General features: G+C 29.0%; 1 protein-coding gene across 2 annotated transcripts; it reads left to right on the top strand.

Annotated features, from left to right (window-relative positions):
* Nucleotides 1–561: 561 nt before the first annotated feature.
* Nucleotides 562–8,658, top strand: LOC113874400 (4-coumarate--CoA ligase 2-like). 2 transcript variants are annotated; one of them, XM_027512619.1, is made up of 5 exons: nucleotides 562–1,750; nucleotides 3,012–3,207; nucleotides 5,571–5,784; nucleotides 5,959–6,061; nucleotides 7,596–8,658. In XM_027512619.1, exons 1-5 carry the CDS (start codon nucleotides 761–763, stop codon nucleotides 7,719–7,721), a joined length of 1,629 nt encoding a protein of 542 aa, XP_027368420.1. In that variant the 5' UTR covers nucleotides 562–760; the 3' UTR covers nucleotides 7,722–8,658. The 2 variants fall into 2 exon arrangements, with proteins under 2 accessions (XP_027368420.1, XP_027368423.1); XM_027512622.1 differs by having other exon boundaries at nucleotides 574–1,750; nucleotides 5,959–6,071; nucleotides 7,599–7,890.
* The last annotated feature ends 10,047 nt before the right edge of the window (nucleotides 8,659–18,705 follow it).

Here is an 18,705-nt window from a genome sequence, read left to right on the forward strand (position 1 = left end):
AAATTTTATGATTTCTTCTTATTTTTTCATGTATAATGCTTTACATATTAAAAATTATAATTTAATATTATAATTATTTTTAAAATTATAAATTAAATACAATGATGTATGTGATTTTTATATTATTTTGTAGTTAAAATAAAATATTTTTTCATAAATACAAAATAAATTTAAATATAAATATTTTATTAAAATGAAATTATAATTATAAATAATATCTAAAAATATTTATTTATTTATATAAGTATAATTTAAATAAATTATTTTTATTAAATTTATTGAATTATATGTTTACTTTTTATAAATAAGACAGAGATAGTAATTTTTTACCAAGACTAAGATTAGATCAAAATATTATTTTTAAATAAAATTTAGATGCATTATAATAATTACCTCTATGTTATTTATTAACTAAAATTTTAATTAATGATATACATAGTCAAGACTGATATTAATAATTAAAATAACATTTTAATTGAAAAAAACATTTACAACGTTTACACCTAACTTTTTTTCTTATTATTTTTCTCGCGAAAGACGAAGTAGCTTTTCCAAAAACAATGGTGGGCATGCAAAACACTCCATTCAATTTTATTTCCTTTGAAGGAGAACACTCTGCTCCTCACTCAAACGTGTCTATGTACTTGTCGCTGTCTCAACAACTTCTGATGCAACCTAAAGCAGCTGATACACCTATATAACTGCGTACGTAGAGCCACCATCTTCAAGCAAACTCCAAAATTTTATTCTTCTCTCAAAAATGGCACCTCTTTCAGAAGAGTTAATCTTCCGCTCCAAACTCCCCGACATACCCATCCCCACACACCTCCCTCTACACTCTTACTGCTTCCAAAACCTCTCCCAATTCCAAAACCGCCCATGCCTCATCAACGCCGATACCGGCGAAACCCTCACCTATGCCGACGTCGACCTCACCGCCCGGCGAATCGCCGCCGGCCTCAATAACATCGGCATCCGTCAGGGTGACGTCATCATGATCCTCCTCCGCAACTGTATCCAGTTCCCCCTGGCCTTCCTCGGCGCCTCCCACCGCGGCGCCGTCATCACCACCGCCAACCCCTCTTACACGCCGGCAGAGCTTGCCAAACAGATAACGGCGACGAAATCCAAACTCATCATAACGCAGGCCGCGTACGTGGAAAAAGTAAAGAGTTTCGCGGAGAACAACGACGTTACGGTGATGTGCATTGATTCGACGGAAGAAGACGACGTTATGCATTTCTCGACGTTAACTAACGCTAACGAAACGGAAGCCCCTGCCGTTAAGATAAACCCAGACGACGTCGTTGCGCTTCCGTTTTCTTCTGGCACGTCTGGGTTACCCAAAGGAGTGATGTTGACGCATAGAAACTTGGTAACGACGGTGGCGCAGTTGGTGGATGGTGAGAACCCGCACCAGTATACGCATAGGGAAGATGTGTTACTGTGTGTGTTGCCTATGTTTCATATCTATGCGCTGAATTCGATTTTGCTGTGTGGGATTCGTGCTGGTGCTGCGGTTCTGATTGTGCAGAAGTTTGAGATTACTACGCTGTTGAAGCTGATTGAGAAGCATAGGGTTACGGTTGCGTCGTTGGTGCCGCCTATCGTTTTGGAGTTGGTTAAGAATGGAGAAGCGTTTCGATACGACCTGTCGTCTATTCGCGCCGTCGTCACTGGTGCGGCACCCATGGGCGTTGAGCTTCAAGACGCTGTCAAGGCTAGATTGCCACACGCCACACTTGGACAGGTTTCCGTCTATTCTTTAAAAAAAGAAAATAATCAATCATTAAATGGAGAATTTGAGATTTACTTTTTTAAAAGTTCACGCGTGATTGATTTAAGGCAATTAAATTGAGGTAAAAATGATAATAATTGAACGTATAATTAATAATATATTAAAAAAATTAATATGAAATCATAAGAAAAATGAGTTTTTTTATTGTATGCATATTCTAATTTAAAAAGAGCTAATTACAAACAAATAAAATTTGTGACATGCAGATTCTTCACGCCCTTGTTTATGCTAATAATGACGAAACACTTCAATTTCTTTTCATAAAAATAATGTTTGTATAAAAAAACCGTGGACATTTAAATGTTGATTTATGGATAACATTTAAATACATGCAAATCTTTTAGGCAAGAGAATAAATTAACATTTAGAAAGGAATTAGAATAATATAAACACCATCACGTTTACATTTTGATATGACACGTTATTCTTTATGCAAAGTGTCATTATTATGGAACTTTAGTTGTTAGTATATATTCTTTAAATTAGTGTTCGCTTTGATACGAAATTTTAGTAGTTTTTCCGTAACAAGCATCATTTCAGACTCGACCAAGTTTGTATTTCATATTCATTTTTAAATAACAAAATATTTTTTAATATTTATTACACTTTTGTATTCTGATTTTTTTAACAATATTCATCACTTTTAATTATTTATAATTATTCTTAAAGACTAAAAATAATATTTTAAATTTATTTTTCTTTAAAATAAATTAAATAATGAATCCTCTTATTTATTAGGCTATAAACTCTTTAAAGAGTATTGAAGAAATAAGATTAAGTTTGAAGTTTGAACTCATGTTCGTAGAGTTAGGTGACATGAATATAAGTTACTCGTAAAACTACTATTTATCCGCTTTACACTGATGCATCGTTCCTTATTCCGTTACTCTTAAACTTCATATATCGAAAAAAGTTAATTATACTTTTAAATAAATGAAAAGAAAAAGTTTAAACCCGCCACCCGCGTATATCACACAAATTATATCTTTCTGAAATTGCATGAGTAATTTTAACTTTTGGATTTTAAACTTTAACAGGCAAAAAGCATAGGAACTAAGTATTATTATTATTATTATTATTATTATTATTATTATTATTATTATCTCGTTTGAACGAGGCCACATAGATACGAGAAACAAAATAATTATTCTTATTCTTTTGAACTAAAAAACAAAGAAAAGAAAATAAGATAACATAAATTTTTGATGCACAGGGATATGGGATGACAGAAGCAGGACCACTTGCCATTAGCTTGGCATTTGCAAAAGAGCCGTTTAAGATAAAATCAGGTGCGTGTGGAACTGTTGTAAGAAACGCGGAGATGAAAATCGTGGATACAGAAACGGGTGCTTCCCTTCCAAGAAACAAAGCCGGCGAAATTTGCATAAGAGGGACAAAGGTTATGAAAGGTATTCTTATATGCATTCATATCCATTATATGCACTCATCACAAAACAATATTGTCATGGTGGTCCCTCGTTAAGTAGTTATTCATAATCTTTAGCATGATAGATTTCTATTATCACCATTTTTTTTCTTATGTTTTGTTTGCCTTCTTGTTAATACGGCTTGATATTAGACTTTGAAAGGGAAATAAATAAGACACGGGATATTCAGGAATTTATGCAGGAAATGTTTGAAGCAATAATAATTATCAACGATAATTAAACCAAACGTACAAGGGTATAAGTTATAAACAGTATAATTTTATGTGATTTGACCTTTCTTGTATTCAGAGGATCTTCACTCGTATAAACATACGAAAACATTAGTTATATTAATTAGCTGAGATAGTACTTTCATTGCAGGGCCAAGATGTTGTCTTTGCTGAGTATTATTATGTGTAAACTAAAAAGGCATTGATATTGTGTGAGATAAATACAAAGGAAAAAAAGATAGAAGAGAAAGAGAAAAAAAAGAAACATGAAAAAAACTGTAAATAAGATATCAGAATAAGCCGAGATATAAAAAAAAGGTTAGAATTGATTAATACTTTTTAGAACTTTGATATTTTAACTTTTAAAAATTAATACAGTATATATATATATATATATATATATATATATATATATATTAAATATAAAAACAAAGTGTCATTTTCATATTTGGACGACCCTAAACGTAAACAAGAGCAAGCCCACTGTTCGTAAGAAATGTCGTGATTATTAATGCCTTATAATTTCAGTGTCAAACATTTGCCTATATCAGCTATTAAACCTAAACATTTGTATAATTTAATATATATTTTTTATAAAATACGAGTCAATTTAATTATTAGTTAGAATTGTTTTAATTATATAAATTAACTTTATAAAATTTTATATAAATAAAAAATAAATACGCACTTTGACATATTATTTTATTTTTAACATGAAACATGTCTTTAAAATATAAATAAATTTTAAATTTTGATATACATAATTGATTTTATATATAATTTTAATTATGAAAATATTATATTAGTATTTTAAATATAATAATGTCAATTGAATTTTAACTCTCAATTGTATTATTTTTAAAATAAATTATGTATTTAGATTTATATTTATAATTTTAAAAATTATTTGAAATTCTATATTTTTAAATTAACATACTTGCTTCAAATTTTTAATTTTTTTATAAATAAAATTGAGAGACAATTTTTTTATTCTTTTTATTGTTTGCACAAGTCTATGTGGGGTGGTTGTGTTTGGTGGAGTTGGAGCGAAAGCTATTGGGAGGGCGATTCAGTTGTTATTATAAATCCTTTGCTTTTGACGATGTGGGGACAATAATGTGTGTACTACCACAGCCGGATTTCGCATGCCAATTAAAATGTGTGTAGTCCACAGAAGTTCTGCTGTCAAAAACGTAAAGCGACTTTAGACCCTACCCACCAAACCATTGACAATGATGGACTTCAATAAGGTTAATTATTATGCTTAGGATATATCATAAATGAATTAACTTGATATTTTCCAATAATTTTCCAGCTTAAAATTTTAATATTTTTTAATTTTACAATTTTCAACTAATTATTTGTTAGACCTACTTTAAGATATAAGGATCTGCTTGCTTTCCCTTTTTTAAGTGATTTTTCATATAACGTAATTCATTTTTGTATATTTATGATAATGAAGGATACTTTTAATTATAAAATATAGCTATAATTCTTTAAAAATAATTTACAAATATTCAAATCAGGTTAACTTAATTTCAGCTCGATCATTCTGGATCATTATGGTCAAATCCATGGTCTATCAAAATATCATAGATAGTTTAAAATAAGTGTACATTTTGCATGGTCCTCGTGTATGGTAGCTTGAAAGTGTTGAAATACAGAAGTTTCCTCAACCAGATGATTGGCGAGGAAACTTGCAGGGGTAAGTTGAAATTGAACGTCATCGTCATACCAACATTGCTTTTAAATCTCTGGTCGTTCATCCATCCCTTGATGGAAAGTCCACATCCTCACCTACCTCATTTTCTTGTTTTTCTCTGAGTGACCTCATTGCCGGGTCCAAGTAGTCACTATTATGATATATGAGACGTATGGCACTAATTATCCTTCACACCTGTGAATAGAATTTTCATTTGGGCCATAATTTAATCAGTCAAAAATAAAAATATATGTATAAGTTTAAAATCCTAAATTTAATGTAATCCTAATTACCCTAAGTCTTGTCAATGTGATATGTTACCAAAAAAAAGGAAAAACAATATTCTTTCTTAGTATGAACACATTTTACATTATTTTCCCTAAAGATGCTACGTTGGATTTGTGATTGGTCAGGATATCTAAATGACCCAGAGGCTACAGCGAGAACTATAGACAAAGAAGGATGGCTACACACAGGTGATATTGGTTTCATCGACGATGATGATGAACTCTTCATTGTTGATCGGTTAAAGGAACTAATCAAATACAAAGGATACCAAGTAGCTCCTGCTGAGCTCGAAGCTTTGTTGATTGCCCACCCAAGCATTTCTGATGCTGCTGTTGTACCGTAAGTTGGTTGCCCAATATTTTTCAGAGTCCAATCTTCAACTTTTTTTTTTCCTGACTTTTTTGTTTTCTAAATATGAATTTTTTTATTTCAGTAATTTTCCTCTTGTTTATATATTTATAGTTATCAATAATGTCTAAAATTAACTAATATTAATATCGCCATTGGTTTCAGCTTGAAGGATGAAGTTGCCGGTGAAGTTCCAGTTGCATTTGTAGTAAGATCAAATGGTTCTACGATCACCGAGGATGAAATAAAGCAATACATTTCACAACAGGTAGTTCTCTGAACCAAAATAATAGTAACGAAATATTATTATGCTTAATTAAAAGTTATCTCTATTTTTTTCTTTTGTACTTTAATTTTTAGTTGTTTTAGCTAACTCTTTGAATTAAAAGTTGATAACTAATGTTATTTCAATGAATTATGACAGTTAGAAGAATTAAAAAAACAAAAAAAAAAGAATTATATTCTAATAAACTTTTTTTTATTAGAATTGAAGTGAAGTTTTGTAAGTTTTTGTAAAAATTAAATACTTAATTAAGCTAGGACTTTTAAGGATCAATTTAATATTTTTATAAACTTTAATATATAGTTTTTGCTTTGCTATAAAGACAGTCCCACCAATGCATGTATACTTACTAACTATTCACAACGAAAGAAAAAACTAAATGAAATATATAAAATGTTTGTTTACACATATAGTAATGCTATATTTTATTTTTTAGGCCTTACTTTATTTTGAAATAATATTTTCTTTCAATCTTTTCTTACTTTACAGGCATTTTTATTTTTTTTTCTATATTCTTTTATTAGATATTCCATCCTAACTTGATAAATTAATTCACTGGATGAATATAAGTGGAATGCTAAAATCTAAACAAGTGATACGATTTTTTTAGTGTATTAGCCATTTCTTTGGTCTAAATATAATATACACTTTTTTCATCTCCACTTGTTATGATTATGATCACCGTCACATACGACACTCCACATGTTATGGTTTGCAATCATGTAAAAAATTGCCGACAAATTGAAGGCATGCCTGAATAGAAAAATGTTTTTCATAAAGCAGATGAAATATATTAATTTCAAAATAGAGGAAATCAAATGTGTACTTAATTTAAGCTTGCGGGCTCGTAAGATATTCTCAAATCTAATTTACAGGAAACGTGCGAAGTTAAAAGATATTTTTAAAATATTGTTTAAAATAAAAAATTAATAAATACTTTTCTATCATGGTTTTTATACATTTTAAACACAATTTATAATAATAATAATAATAATAATAATATTTATTCGTTAAATTTTTAACTAACATTTTTAACACATGAATTAACATGACATATTCTTTTATTACAAAGTGAGAGCTATTGGTTTAGCCGTTTAGGTACATTCAATATATTTCACTTATTTAAGACTTTTTCACACCTAAGTCCACTAAGCAAAGCAAACTTTTTTAAGCACTTATCTATTAAATAAAAAAGAACGGTTGAGTTGGTGAAGCACTTGGCGTCGTTGGACTTCAATGATAACATCCATTGACTGTATCGTTCCACATGCATTTATTCGTTAGTACCAGCTCGAGTTTTGTCCTTCCCTGTTATCTTTTTATTTATTCTCCAAAAGAGAGTGAGAAAATTTGCATGTACCCCTCTTGTTAATAGAAGAGAAAATAAATTAAAGAGCATGTAAATTAAGTATCAATTTAAAGGTTCGTTTAATAGACAAAATAAAAATAATAATAAGATAAATTTGTTAGTATTTATATAAGTAATAATATATGATGAGTTGAATTGGGGGTGTGGCAGGTGGTATTTTACAAGAGAATCAACAGAGTTTTCTTCACCGACTCAATTCCTAAAGCAGCGTCCGGCAAAATTCTGCGGAAGGAACTAACTGCAAGACTTTCCCAAAGTTTGGTGATGGCCAGTTAGATCCGTGTGAAGAAGACAAAGACACAACCACCCGTGATCTGCATGTGCATGTATATAAGAAAGTTGTGGTTGTTTTACTTAGCGCACCTTAGTCGCCTCCTGTTTTGGTTTTTGTTCCTATTTTCATGTTTCATCATAATACAGCATGCAAGTTGTTGTATTATGTGTTCCTGTTACTGTTTAGTGTTAATTGTATGTTGTGGTACGCAATCCCGCACATATGTTGGAGACCGGACTCTGAATTGCGCAGTATGAACACATCAAAACTATATTTTAAAAACAAAAAGTCACTGTGGAGAAAATAACACTACCCTGTTTAACTGTCACTACTATATTTAAGGTTTTTAGCAACATTTGTTAATTATATTTATTAAAATGTTATTACTCCTGTTAACAAAGTTGATTTCGCAACAACAATTAGACAAAATTGCTTATTTGCTTCTTTTTATTTTATTTTATATGGTATTAAGACAAAATGGAATTAATGTAAGAGAGTAATTTTGCCACATTTGATGTGGAAATTGTCGAAATCATGAGTATTGTGGTGGTTCAAGACCATAAATTTATTAATTTATCTTACCATCGTGAAAGAGAAATGGAATGCTATTAAATTGTGAATTGAAGCATGAAAATAGAAAGGAAAAAGAGTCAAGGATGGTTCAACCACTGCAACATACGCATTATCCTCTCCAGTCCCCAGGTCAACGCCTGCCATCAAGGGGCAGGGTGGACAGAGTGCAGGGGGTTTGGAGAAGCAGAGGAGGGAGGTTAAAGATCTTGTAAAACTATATTTTGAAGATGCACTTTTGCTGGTTTGGAATTTTGGAGTGTTTTTATTTTAAAGAAAGAAGAAAAATTAGAGAGGGATGTTTAAAAATGATTGTTTTAATGTGTTTAAGGTTGCGTAATAAAATTTATATATAATATTTATTTATTTTTAAAATTTTATTAACTAGTTATAAAATTGTAATTTTTAATTAAATAACATATTAAGATATATTAAAAGCTATAAAAATGAAATTATTATTGCATTTTCTTAAAAAATATATTAGTTTTTTAATTAATGTCCCAAAATTATAAGTTGATATTTTTGTTATATATCCTTAACTACAAGTTAAAAACCTGTCATTATTTTTTTGTTAAGAAAACGCGCTCATATCAGTACTTTTTTCTTGGGTATATCTACCATCAGTATTATAATCTGTTTAATTTTCTTAGCCCAATGTCCAAGTTCTTGCATTTGGTGGAGAGGTATTGTTGGTACGCAAAATCCCATGGATCAAGGTGTAAACTTGCCTCGCTTGATATGGTGTGTTTAATGAAGCTGGGGTTCCCCCAAAGGGCCCAATTAACCTTTTAACCAATGAGCTCTTCACCAAAAACAATAAGAGCACTTATGAGCTCATCATGTTGTGCTTTGCTTTCTTCTGTGTAGCTGTGATCTCAGATCTTCTTGTTTCTTGCTTGTGGGCTTTGGCTTCGAGCATTGATTATGCATAAAATATTTTAAATCATTGACCAAAAATAATATTTTAAATGATTTTCTAAGATTCATTTTCCTAATTCTTAAGCGTTGTTGCTCTTTTGTTTCCCTTTTTCATGTATATCTTGCATACAAAATAATCAATGATAATTTACATCATTTTTCACTCTTTTATTTCATATATTTTTTCTTCTTAATTTCAACATTAATATTGGTTTTAGTTTGTCAAACATATCCATATATAGTACGTATCACGTATCAATCAGTACATATTAGTTATATGTGATGTGAGTACTTATCAGTTCTTTAAAAAACAATTTTTACTTGTTTTGAGGATGATTCTAATGAAATTAGGTATTACTTGTGATATAACTAAATAATAAATATGTCTGCTATACTAGTTAGATAATATTTTTTCTCTCTCTCAGAAAAGGATAATTTTTTTCGAGTATATATATTGACATTCTCACAAATTTCCTATTTAATTAATTTTATTCATCATTACTTGCCTGGTTCTAAAATATAAGGTTCAAATTTATTAGTTTCTTTTACTATAAATTATCTTACACATTGTAAACATTTGATTTTCTTCGTATATATTATTTAAATTTTACATTAACATATTTGTAACTTCAATTTTTAAAATTTTCATATTATTGCATTTCTTGAACTTAAATTTAAAGTCATAAATTAAATTCAAACAGCTTCATCATCAATTAACTTACACGCTCGGTTGAATGGAACATCTGTTTCTGTTTTTGTTTTCTTTTTCCTAAAAAAATTCTAAATTTCATAATGGCTGGTATCTTGTTAGAGATTATTAATATATGTATTTTTAGTTTTTTTTTTAAAACTCTTTTTAAAAATTGGAAACAAATATGCTCCTAATAACTACATGTGCAATTTTGGAAAAAAAAAAAGGGTTCATTTTTAAATGCGAACCTATGGTCTATTTATCGCAGACTGCAATGAATCAGGTTTAAGCCGATTCACATGCCAATTTTTTTCAAGGAAAATAAATTATAGTGATGGTGATATGTGATATCTCTGAATAAATGCATTAATAAGAAGTCATTATCAGAAATTAAAACATTTACGCGTTTCAATTTTCTTCTCTAAACCTGTTCTCACTGTCTGATAGACTAATGGCATATGCTATGCCACTCATAGGTCATAATTAGAAATTTTAGTGCATTTAATTTTGAATTATATAAAAATAATTGTTAAATGTTAACTTATTTTATATACAGCCTCTAAATGTTAACAATTGCTGAAATGAGAAAGCGGCTGTGATTAAACATGACGATAAGGAGTAAACGACAAATTAATCTTTAATATTTATTAGCAAGAATATTATGCGCTATACGTATATTTATAAATTCAAAAAAGTATAAAATAATTTTAAAATTAAATTAAAATAAAACATAAACAGTTAAAACCTTTTTTTCTTAAAAATATTAATTAATGTAATGTAAAATCTCTTTGATTGAATAATTAAATAAAAAACAAAATTAATCTAATTCCATATAAAAGCTCAAAAAATACGTGTTGCAAAACGGAAAAAAAAAGTCGCATGTTTATCAAAGGAAATTTCATACAAATATTATCGTACTTTGAAGAAAGTTATATACGTGTATACGCATGTGCATTCACGTATTGTTAATCTTATATAGCAATGAAATAAATTTAATCATATATAGATGGTTGAATAACTCAAAGATCTCATGACTATGTGAAGTATTATACGTGACTTTCACGTTTTAATATTTCGTATCAATGTAAATTTTATAGATCTCCTAGTTGTCGAATACAAATACTTTGTTTACTAAATAAAATTTTCGCATAGAAATGTACTCTAAACGTGTTAATCTTTATTATCAATGTAAAATTTATATATTTCGTAACTTGATACATTTTTATTTTATTCAAGTGCAACCATGTGTTGATAATAAAATTGTATACCAACTATTTTTATTTTCATTATTTATACAGTTTCATTCTTAGAAAAATAATTATAACTTTAAAATCTTCTATAATTAAGTGTTCAAATCACTACTGGTCTAATTTTTCTTTAGAAAATTATATAATAATAAAAGTAAAAGGGACCCAGGGTCATATCTTACATTACACAACACAGTTCAATGAATTAAGGAAATATGTATCTTATTCACCCTAAACCCTAAATTGTATTTATAAGCCCTATATCTATATATTGCAATTGGGTTTCGTACTCTTGCATACTGGACCCGCCCATAAACCCGAATACTATAGCTTGCAATTTGCCAAAAATTTCCGATAGCCACTACCACTAGAAGAAGAGAGGACGAGAGAGTGGTAAGTGTTAAGTGGTAACACCTCATCTTCCAATATCCAACGAGATGACTCTGTCTATTGTGGTCAACTAGCTTCAGTGCTTCACTCATATGTCTGCCACCTTTTATCAGTTACAAGCCCTATTTCCATCTTCAACCCGCAAATGGGTCTCAACAATTTCATCATATGTTTGTCCTTATCTCTCTCTAATTCTATCCACAACTTTTACCAAGTCCACCTCACCTACTCTAATAGCTAGCTATATCTTAGCACAAACAGACATACATGCATGGTCCACGACTTTTCCACACTCCTTTCTACTTCTTCCTCTCCTTATAACGAGTCTCCCATATAAGTCCAAAAATAAAGCCTGTTCAAAATATCAAACACTAGGACCAATGAAGATAAATGAATGGCTCTCATATTGGACATTTAAAAGAGATACGTTTGACATGAAAAAGTTAGTGGATGTAGTTGAGTACTGTCACATTATTTTTTTTTTGTTGAAATAGCTTTGCATAAAAGCGAAACATTTTAGTGTCGAGGAGGTGGTGTAGTTTGAATTGAGTCCCTGATAGTGTTGTTTTAGTTGAGTCCAATCTCTGATAGTGTGCACGAGTTTCAAGTCTTAGATAGCAAGGGAATTAACGCATTAAGAGGGATTGTGAGAAAATTAAGAGATAAGACTGAGATGGCTTGTTAGACTGTAAAATGAGAAAACGTGGCTTTAGATTAACAAATTCTTTCGTTAACTAGGTGTTATGATCACCTTGTCAAAGTCGAAATCATCCTTGCACGGTGGAACTTTCCAAGGATGTTAATTTACTGGTATCTAATCCTCCAGACGAAGCATGCATATGTGCAAGGTTCTATTACATTCGCACATACAGAATCAATTTATTGAGCAAAAAGTTTTGGATTAGAATTTTATCACATGCAAAATTTTTAGGGCCAGCAAAAGTTATACATCATGAGTAAAAATTAACCTTAAACTCTTTGAATTTAAAAATAGATCATAACTCCCTACCTTAGACAAAAAATAAAAATACCTAATAAATATTTAATATCATTTGTAACTGTTCTTCTAAGTTGACAAAATTTTAAATTTACATAGTTTTGATGTTTTTAAATTAGATCAACATTAAAGTAGTAAAGACATTAGTTTTTAGTTCATTGGTTCAACAGTGGTAGAATTAGAAATTTAAATTGGTAATAACAAAAAAATATAGTTATATTATATAATATATTAAATAAATAAATTATATAAATTCATATATAAAAGAATCATTTTTCATGTTTTATAAGATTAAAAATATTATGAATAATTGAATAATAGCAATTTATATTTAGATATATTATATGTTTCTCTATTTATTTAAAACATAATTTAAAATATAAAATAAAAAACAAAATATATATTTTTTTAATAAAAGACCAGTTGAGTTTAATCAACTTTAGCAAGTTCTTAGTCGATTTTCTGCTTTAGTTGATTATCATTTCAATTAGCCTGACCATCCAGTTTAATCTATTTTTCATAACATTGAGTATCGCATAGCATTGAATCTTTTATTAAATTCATTATAATTCATGGATTATATATTCAGGATAAACAAAAAGAAAAGTTACATGTCTTTGTCGTTTCTCTACAAAAACAGTTGGATCCTGTTCCTTCTACAGAATCACGCATGTTTGCACAGTTGAGGAATATGATTTGTACCCTTATTGCAAACATGGGGGCTAGGTTTTGTGTATACATATTGTCGTTAGTGACATTAATGGAATTATGCGAAATATATGTCTTCATATGTACCATAGCCTACAGTGCGGCACAGTGGCCGTGAATCTCCTATGTTAGAATTCATATTTAAATTATTAATAATTTATATTCATTTTAATACTATTAATTATATTTTATGTATTAAATTTACATTTTTGTTAAATTTAATTTCTAAGATTGAATTTAAATATTTTAAAAAATTATTAAAAAAATAAATCTTTTACTGTACTTTTATGTTTCTTGTAATAAATATTTTTTTAATAAAAATTAGTACTTTTGATGTTTGATGTTTAAACTCATTATAAATATTAAAATTAACAATATTATTGTGGGGTTTATGTTTATAATTTTTAAATATATTTAAAATACATGAAGAACTCTGAAACACACGTTAATAATGCAAAAAAAAATAAAAATGTTTCTTATTATGCTAATTGGATTCATGTTGAAACAAAATTAAGATCATTTCAAACATACACTTACTTAAGGAGTAAGTATTATTAATTTTATTGTGTTTCATAATTTTTTAGATATTAAATTTCATCACTTACAATTTAATGTATGATATACACAAACAAAAAATATAAATTTTATATTTATAAATATTTAATTTGTTTAAATTAAATTTGACAGTGATGTCACACACACACACACACACACACACATATATATATATATACTTCTTTATTTAATCCTTGTTTTATAAAATATTTAAAAAGATTATTATAAAAACAATTAAAAGGATAGCTTAAAAGTCATTAAAGAGATCCCATTTTGCTTTAGGGCACACTTCAAAAGTTAAATTTATATTTATTTTTAATTATACATTTGAGTTCTTATTTTTTAACATAATGTTTTGGAGTTATTGTTTATTTTTATTAAGTCATGTGAATTTTATTTACATAGAACATTAAATTTAATCTTTTATTTATATTTTTTCAAATAACATAAAATGATGACAACGGTGTCCCTGGTGGTTTGTTTTTTATTTTATTTAAATTTGAAAGCTTGATATAGTGTTGAATTAAAGACATTTTTTATTTTAATTAAATTAAAATTTAAAATTATTATAATATTAATTGGTCATATTTTGAATTTATTTTAAAATTTTAAATTTTGAATATTTCTATAAAATAAGAGAAGAGCAAATAAAACGTGCATATGACACGATGCGGCTCTTTCTCAGCCAACAATGTAGCTGATAAATATTAAAAAAAATAAAAAATAAAAAGGGACTAGCACTTATTCGGAAAAGATTGAAATGCTTTTGTTAATTCAGCGTTTTCGTAAATTACTTATTTATATGTAACTCTTCCCTATTAGGAATTATAAATTGAGGATCCAAACTAACAGACTTCAATTTTTGTTAAAAGAAATCTATTAAAAAGATCTAAACGATATGATTTTCTACATATATGATTATAAGAGAATAATAAGCTCGTTTACTTTATACTTTAGTTTTTAATTAAAAATTTGGACTGCACCACATAAACTATGTACAACAAACAGTACACATCTGCAGCTGAAATTAAGGTTTCCACGATTTTCGTGGGTTGCTGGGAAATGTTCATATGACATATCGCAACAAAGAACTGCGTATAGTTGTAATGAAATTCATAAATCAATCATTAAGCAATTCACGATATATGTAGTTGGAATGAAACTCATAAATCAATCATCAAGCAATTCACGAATCCATATATCGTGAAACCAATTCGAGGGGATACTTTATTTTTATACTTTACAATGTCAATTTTTTAAAAAGGACTTCATGAGAGCTTTTGCCTGAAGGAAAAACAAGATGATCCCAATAGCAAATATTTGAAATCATATATGAATATGTTTTCAACTGTCCACATAATTAACCTTTGACTTTAAATTAGCCCCGTCGCTTGATGTTCATATATATTAATTCCACCCTTCAATCCCATATTTAGGTTGAAAAATTAGCAGTACTTGGAGGCCTAAAAAAGAAGCAAAGCAATAAAATGAAGCATGAAAAAGAAATTACGTAGCGTCATGAGGAGTAGCAACTTGCAAGTGATTAGACATTTTCAATTTGTAGCTTTAATGATCGATCATTTCATAAGAAGTCACAGCTATAAACCATAAGTAAAGTCTAAAGCTGTTATGTGTACGAAAAAAGAAACGTTATCACTATGACAAAAAAAAAAAGAGAGGAGCAATTTCCAGTGAGCACAGTAGAGGTCATTATCCACGTGTTGGTAGGAAAAGATACATAAAAAATGTAAAAGGAGAGAAGACATCATCATCTCATTAACTTATGTATTTAGTTTATAGAACCCAGAAAAAAACACAAACATGCTTGTCAACAACCTCTTATCTGAGTCTGCCTTTCGCATATATTCCATATCTAAACGCGAGACAAAAGACTTTGCTTCCATCTCATCAATGTTCTCACTAGGCTTTGCAGTTTTTCCATGTCTCTGGCTCTTTCCCACTACAAATCTATAATCATTACCAAGTTGGGCCTGAAAGTTTTATTTTTTCAAAAGAATTGAACCAAAAAGTGTTGTTTAAGAAGTGCTGCTTTAATTTTGTTTCGGAACAGTGTATAAAAACAACAATCAGTATTTACATAATAAAACAGGAAATAAAAAAGTGCTTTATAAAGACAATTGATAAAGGTTATACTCACTCCAGTGATGTTGATCTTGTTGTCTCAAAAAGCACTGTTAAACTTCATCATTAGTTGATAATACCTTAATGCATATACAAACAAATGATAAAATAACATGTACGAGTAAAAAAAGTCTTACATGGAATAAGATGAGATATTTAAATTTACTTATATACGTTGAAATCCAATGATGTATATCTCATGTATAAACTATAATGTTTTGAAATCTGAAAAATTAATATATGGAGAACAACAAGTTTATTGGAGGTATTTTTTATATTAATTTTTTGTGATTGTAGCAATCTCCAACTGATTCTCCTCGTTAAAGCCAAAATACGTAAGATACCAATGCTTTCGATGTCTGTTTAACGCCCAAGCAGTGGTGTTGACACCATGCCCACCAGAAAGTGAAAGCCTTTCTTTGGAGGATAGTGTCCTCTTTGCTCTGTAAAGAAATTACAATGAACAAACCGAAGGTTAGAAATAGTAGTTAAATTTGAACTAACCCGCTTTTGGTAAAAAATATGATTTGGCACTGGAATGATTTTTTTCCTCAAAGTGAAAAAATCTAATGGTGAAATAGAAGTTTGGATCCCATGATTTTCTTATTTGGCTTGGCAACTTGTCGATAATTGTTTTCCTTTGGCTAATCACATGTCCTTTTTTTTTTTTTTTAATAATCTATGAGAAAATTTATGTTCATTTTGCATCTTGTGATTAGACATTTAGACCTGTGAGTTTTCCCCCCTTTTTTGGGGGTGGTCATATAATGCCTCAGTGTACCAAAGTCAGAAATCCTTTAATTAACCTAAAAATTTAAAATTTTAGAGGAGGTTATATTTCTGTTTTACTCCGTCAAGTATATAGTCATGTGTTTTTATTTTTGGTCGTATATAGTTGAGTTTTTAGAGATTACTTTTTAATAAAACAAATGGGCCAAAACCCAAACACAAAGAAGATAACTGAACATCATAGACCAAAAGGTATGGTTGTCGCACGCAACTGAGCCTTTATGTAAGTCACGAAGAAAATTCTTAGCATGATAATCCAGATACCTGAAAAATAAAGATACTTAGAAAATAGTTCACTTTGGACCAAAAAGAAATAAAGAAAAATAAATTAGTTTAATTGGTAATCCAATCTAAATCCCTAATCCTTTCTCAAAGGACATTAATAGCAAACCCGTCCTGTCACAAACCCATGTTTAGGTCTTTCATATTTACACTCAGCTAGCTTAGCAAACATATATAACGATAAAACATCAATAGTAAACATTTTAAAATCTTAGAACTGATCTACCTAAACTCTGATCAAAGCAACATTTAATAGTTGAACATGTTCACTTTGAAGAATTTAAATGTGAAATTAATTACAATACAAATGCACAAAAAAAAGTTGCCACAAAATTATTACACGCAAAATTCTTATTTAGACTATATATTACAAAAATAATTGATAAATTAGTTGAAAGTTTAAAAATTAATTTTAACTAAATGTTAAAAAGTTATTAAATGAATTTATTGAAATAGATATGTTTTTATAAAATTAGCTAGTAAATATAAAATAATATAAAAGGACATGTTTATATAATTTGTATATTAATTTTTATTTTGCAAAAAGAAATAGCTTTTTAGATAATTATATTTAGGTTTTTTATTATTTCTGAACTCTTATCAACTTTTGTTTAAAAATCAAATAATTTATTTTTTAAAATTAATATTGTAATATTATATGAGTGGGTAAATGAAAATTTTTATCCGAATATTGAGGGTAAAAAAAGGACAAACACTACCTCAACCAAGTGAAAATATACATTCTTTTATCAAAGCGCTTCTATTTTAATACAATAAACTTATAAATTAAACAAATCAACTATAAATTTTTAAATATTTTATGAAACACACTTTGTATAATATCTTCACTCTTGAACTCGCTGTTTCAAAAGATATGCAATAACTTGTTATAAATTTATCTTGAGTACACTTTGATGGCTATAACACCGCAATAACAGAGGTTTTCTATAACAATCATGGTATATAGTGTGTTGATTTAAACAACCGAGCTTGCAGAGATTAGTGCAGTTGTGTAACATGTTTACCAGACAAGCCCTCATAATTTTATTTTGTTGTGAGTTTAATTAACATTAGTCTGCACATACATAGAACCTAGTTATGATTAATGTAGGTTTGTTCAAGTACAAAGAGAAACATCCCATTTGACTGAGTGGATATTGTTTAGTTTAGCACAAGAATTAATGTTTCCTTAGCCTTGGAATCTTAAGACTAAGTGACTGACCAAACGGCAACAGGACGTAGTTTCTCGGTTCATTTTGTGTCTGTGATTTACAGACAATGCTCACCGCAATGATAGCCGATGACAAGATTATGATCTCTCAATGATGGTTTAATATTATATTATTTCATGATGGGGATTTTGTGCTATAACAAATACCTGTATGAGAGGACGGTTCGAATTTAATTTGTCTGCTATGCTACAATTTTTTAATTGCATCTCCCATGTGCTTGTTCCAGTCAACAATTTTGTAAAATCAGTGTGAGAGAGAAAGTAAGTAAGTTTGGTCCTAATTAATAATGGCATCGTGCCAAAGCCAGAGTTCAGAGCTAGAACTACCTGTTTCTCTATTCTGGCACTGACTATAGTTTATGAAATTGAAGGCAAAGTCATCAACACAGATTCAATATAGTCAGGCTTGTAACTGTAAGTAGTAGTGCCGTAGCATCACAGACCAAAGGAGCAGTACCAAGTTCAC

The sequence above is a fragment of the Abrus precatorius genome, unplaced genomic scaffold (genome assembly GCF_003935025.1).
Source record: "Abrus precatorius isolate BTA unplaced genomic scaffold, Abrus_2018 Scaffold8, whole genome shotgun sequence".
In the NCBI taxonomy this organism is placed as follows: Eukaryota; Viridiplantae; Streptophyta; class Magnoliopsida; order Fabales; family Fabaceae; genus Abrus; species Abrus precatorius.

Excerpts from the sequence above, each read along its gene's own strand:
- LOC113874400 (XM_027512619.1), top strand. The coding sequence starts at position 761 with ATGGCACCTCTTTCAGAAGAGTTAATCTTCCGCTCCAAACTCCCCGAC. Across the intron at positions 1,751-3,011 it reads CACACGCCACACTTGGACAG|GGATATGGGATGACAGAAGC; the intron begins GTTTCCGTCTAT and ends TTTGATGCACAG. Across the intron at positions 5,785-5,958 it reads TCTGATGCTGCTGTTGTACC|CTTGAAGGATGAAGTTGCCG; the intron begins GTAAGTTGGTTG and ends CATTGGTTTCAG.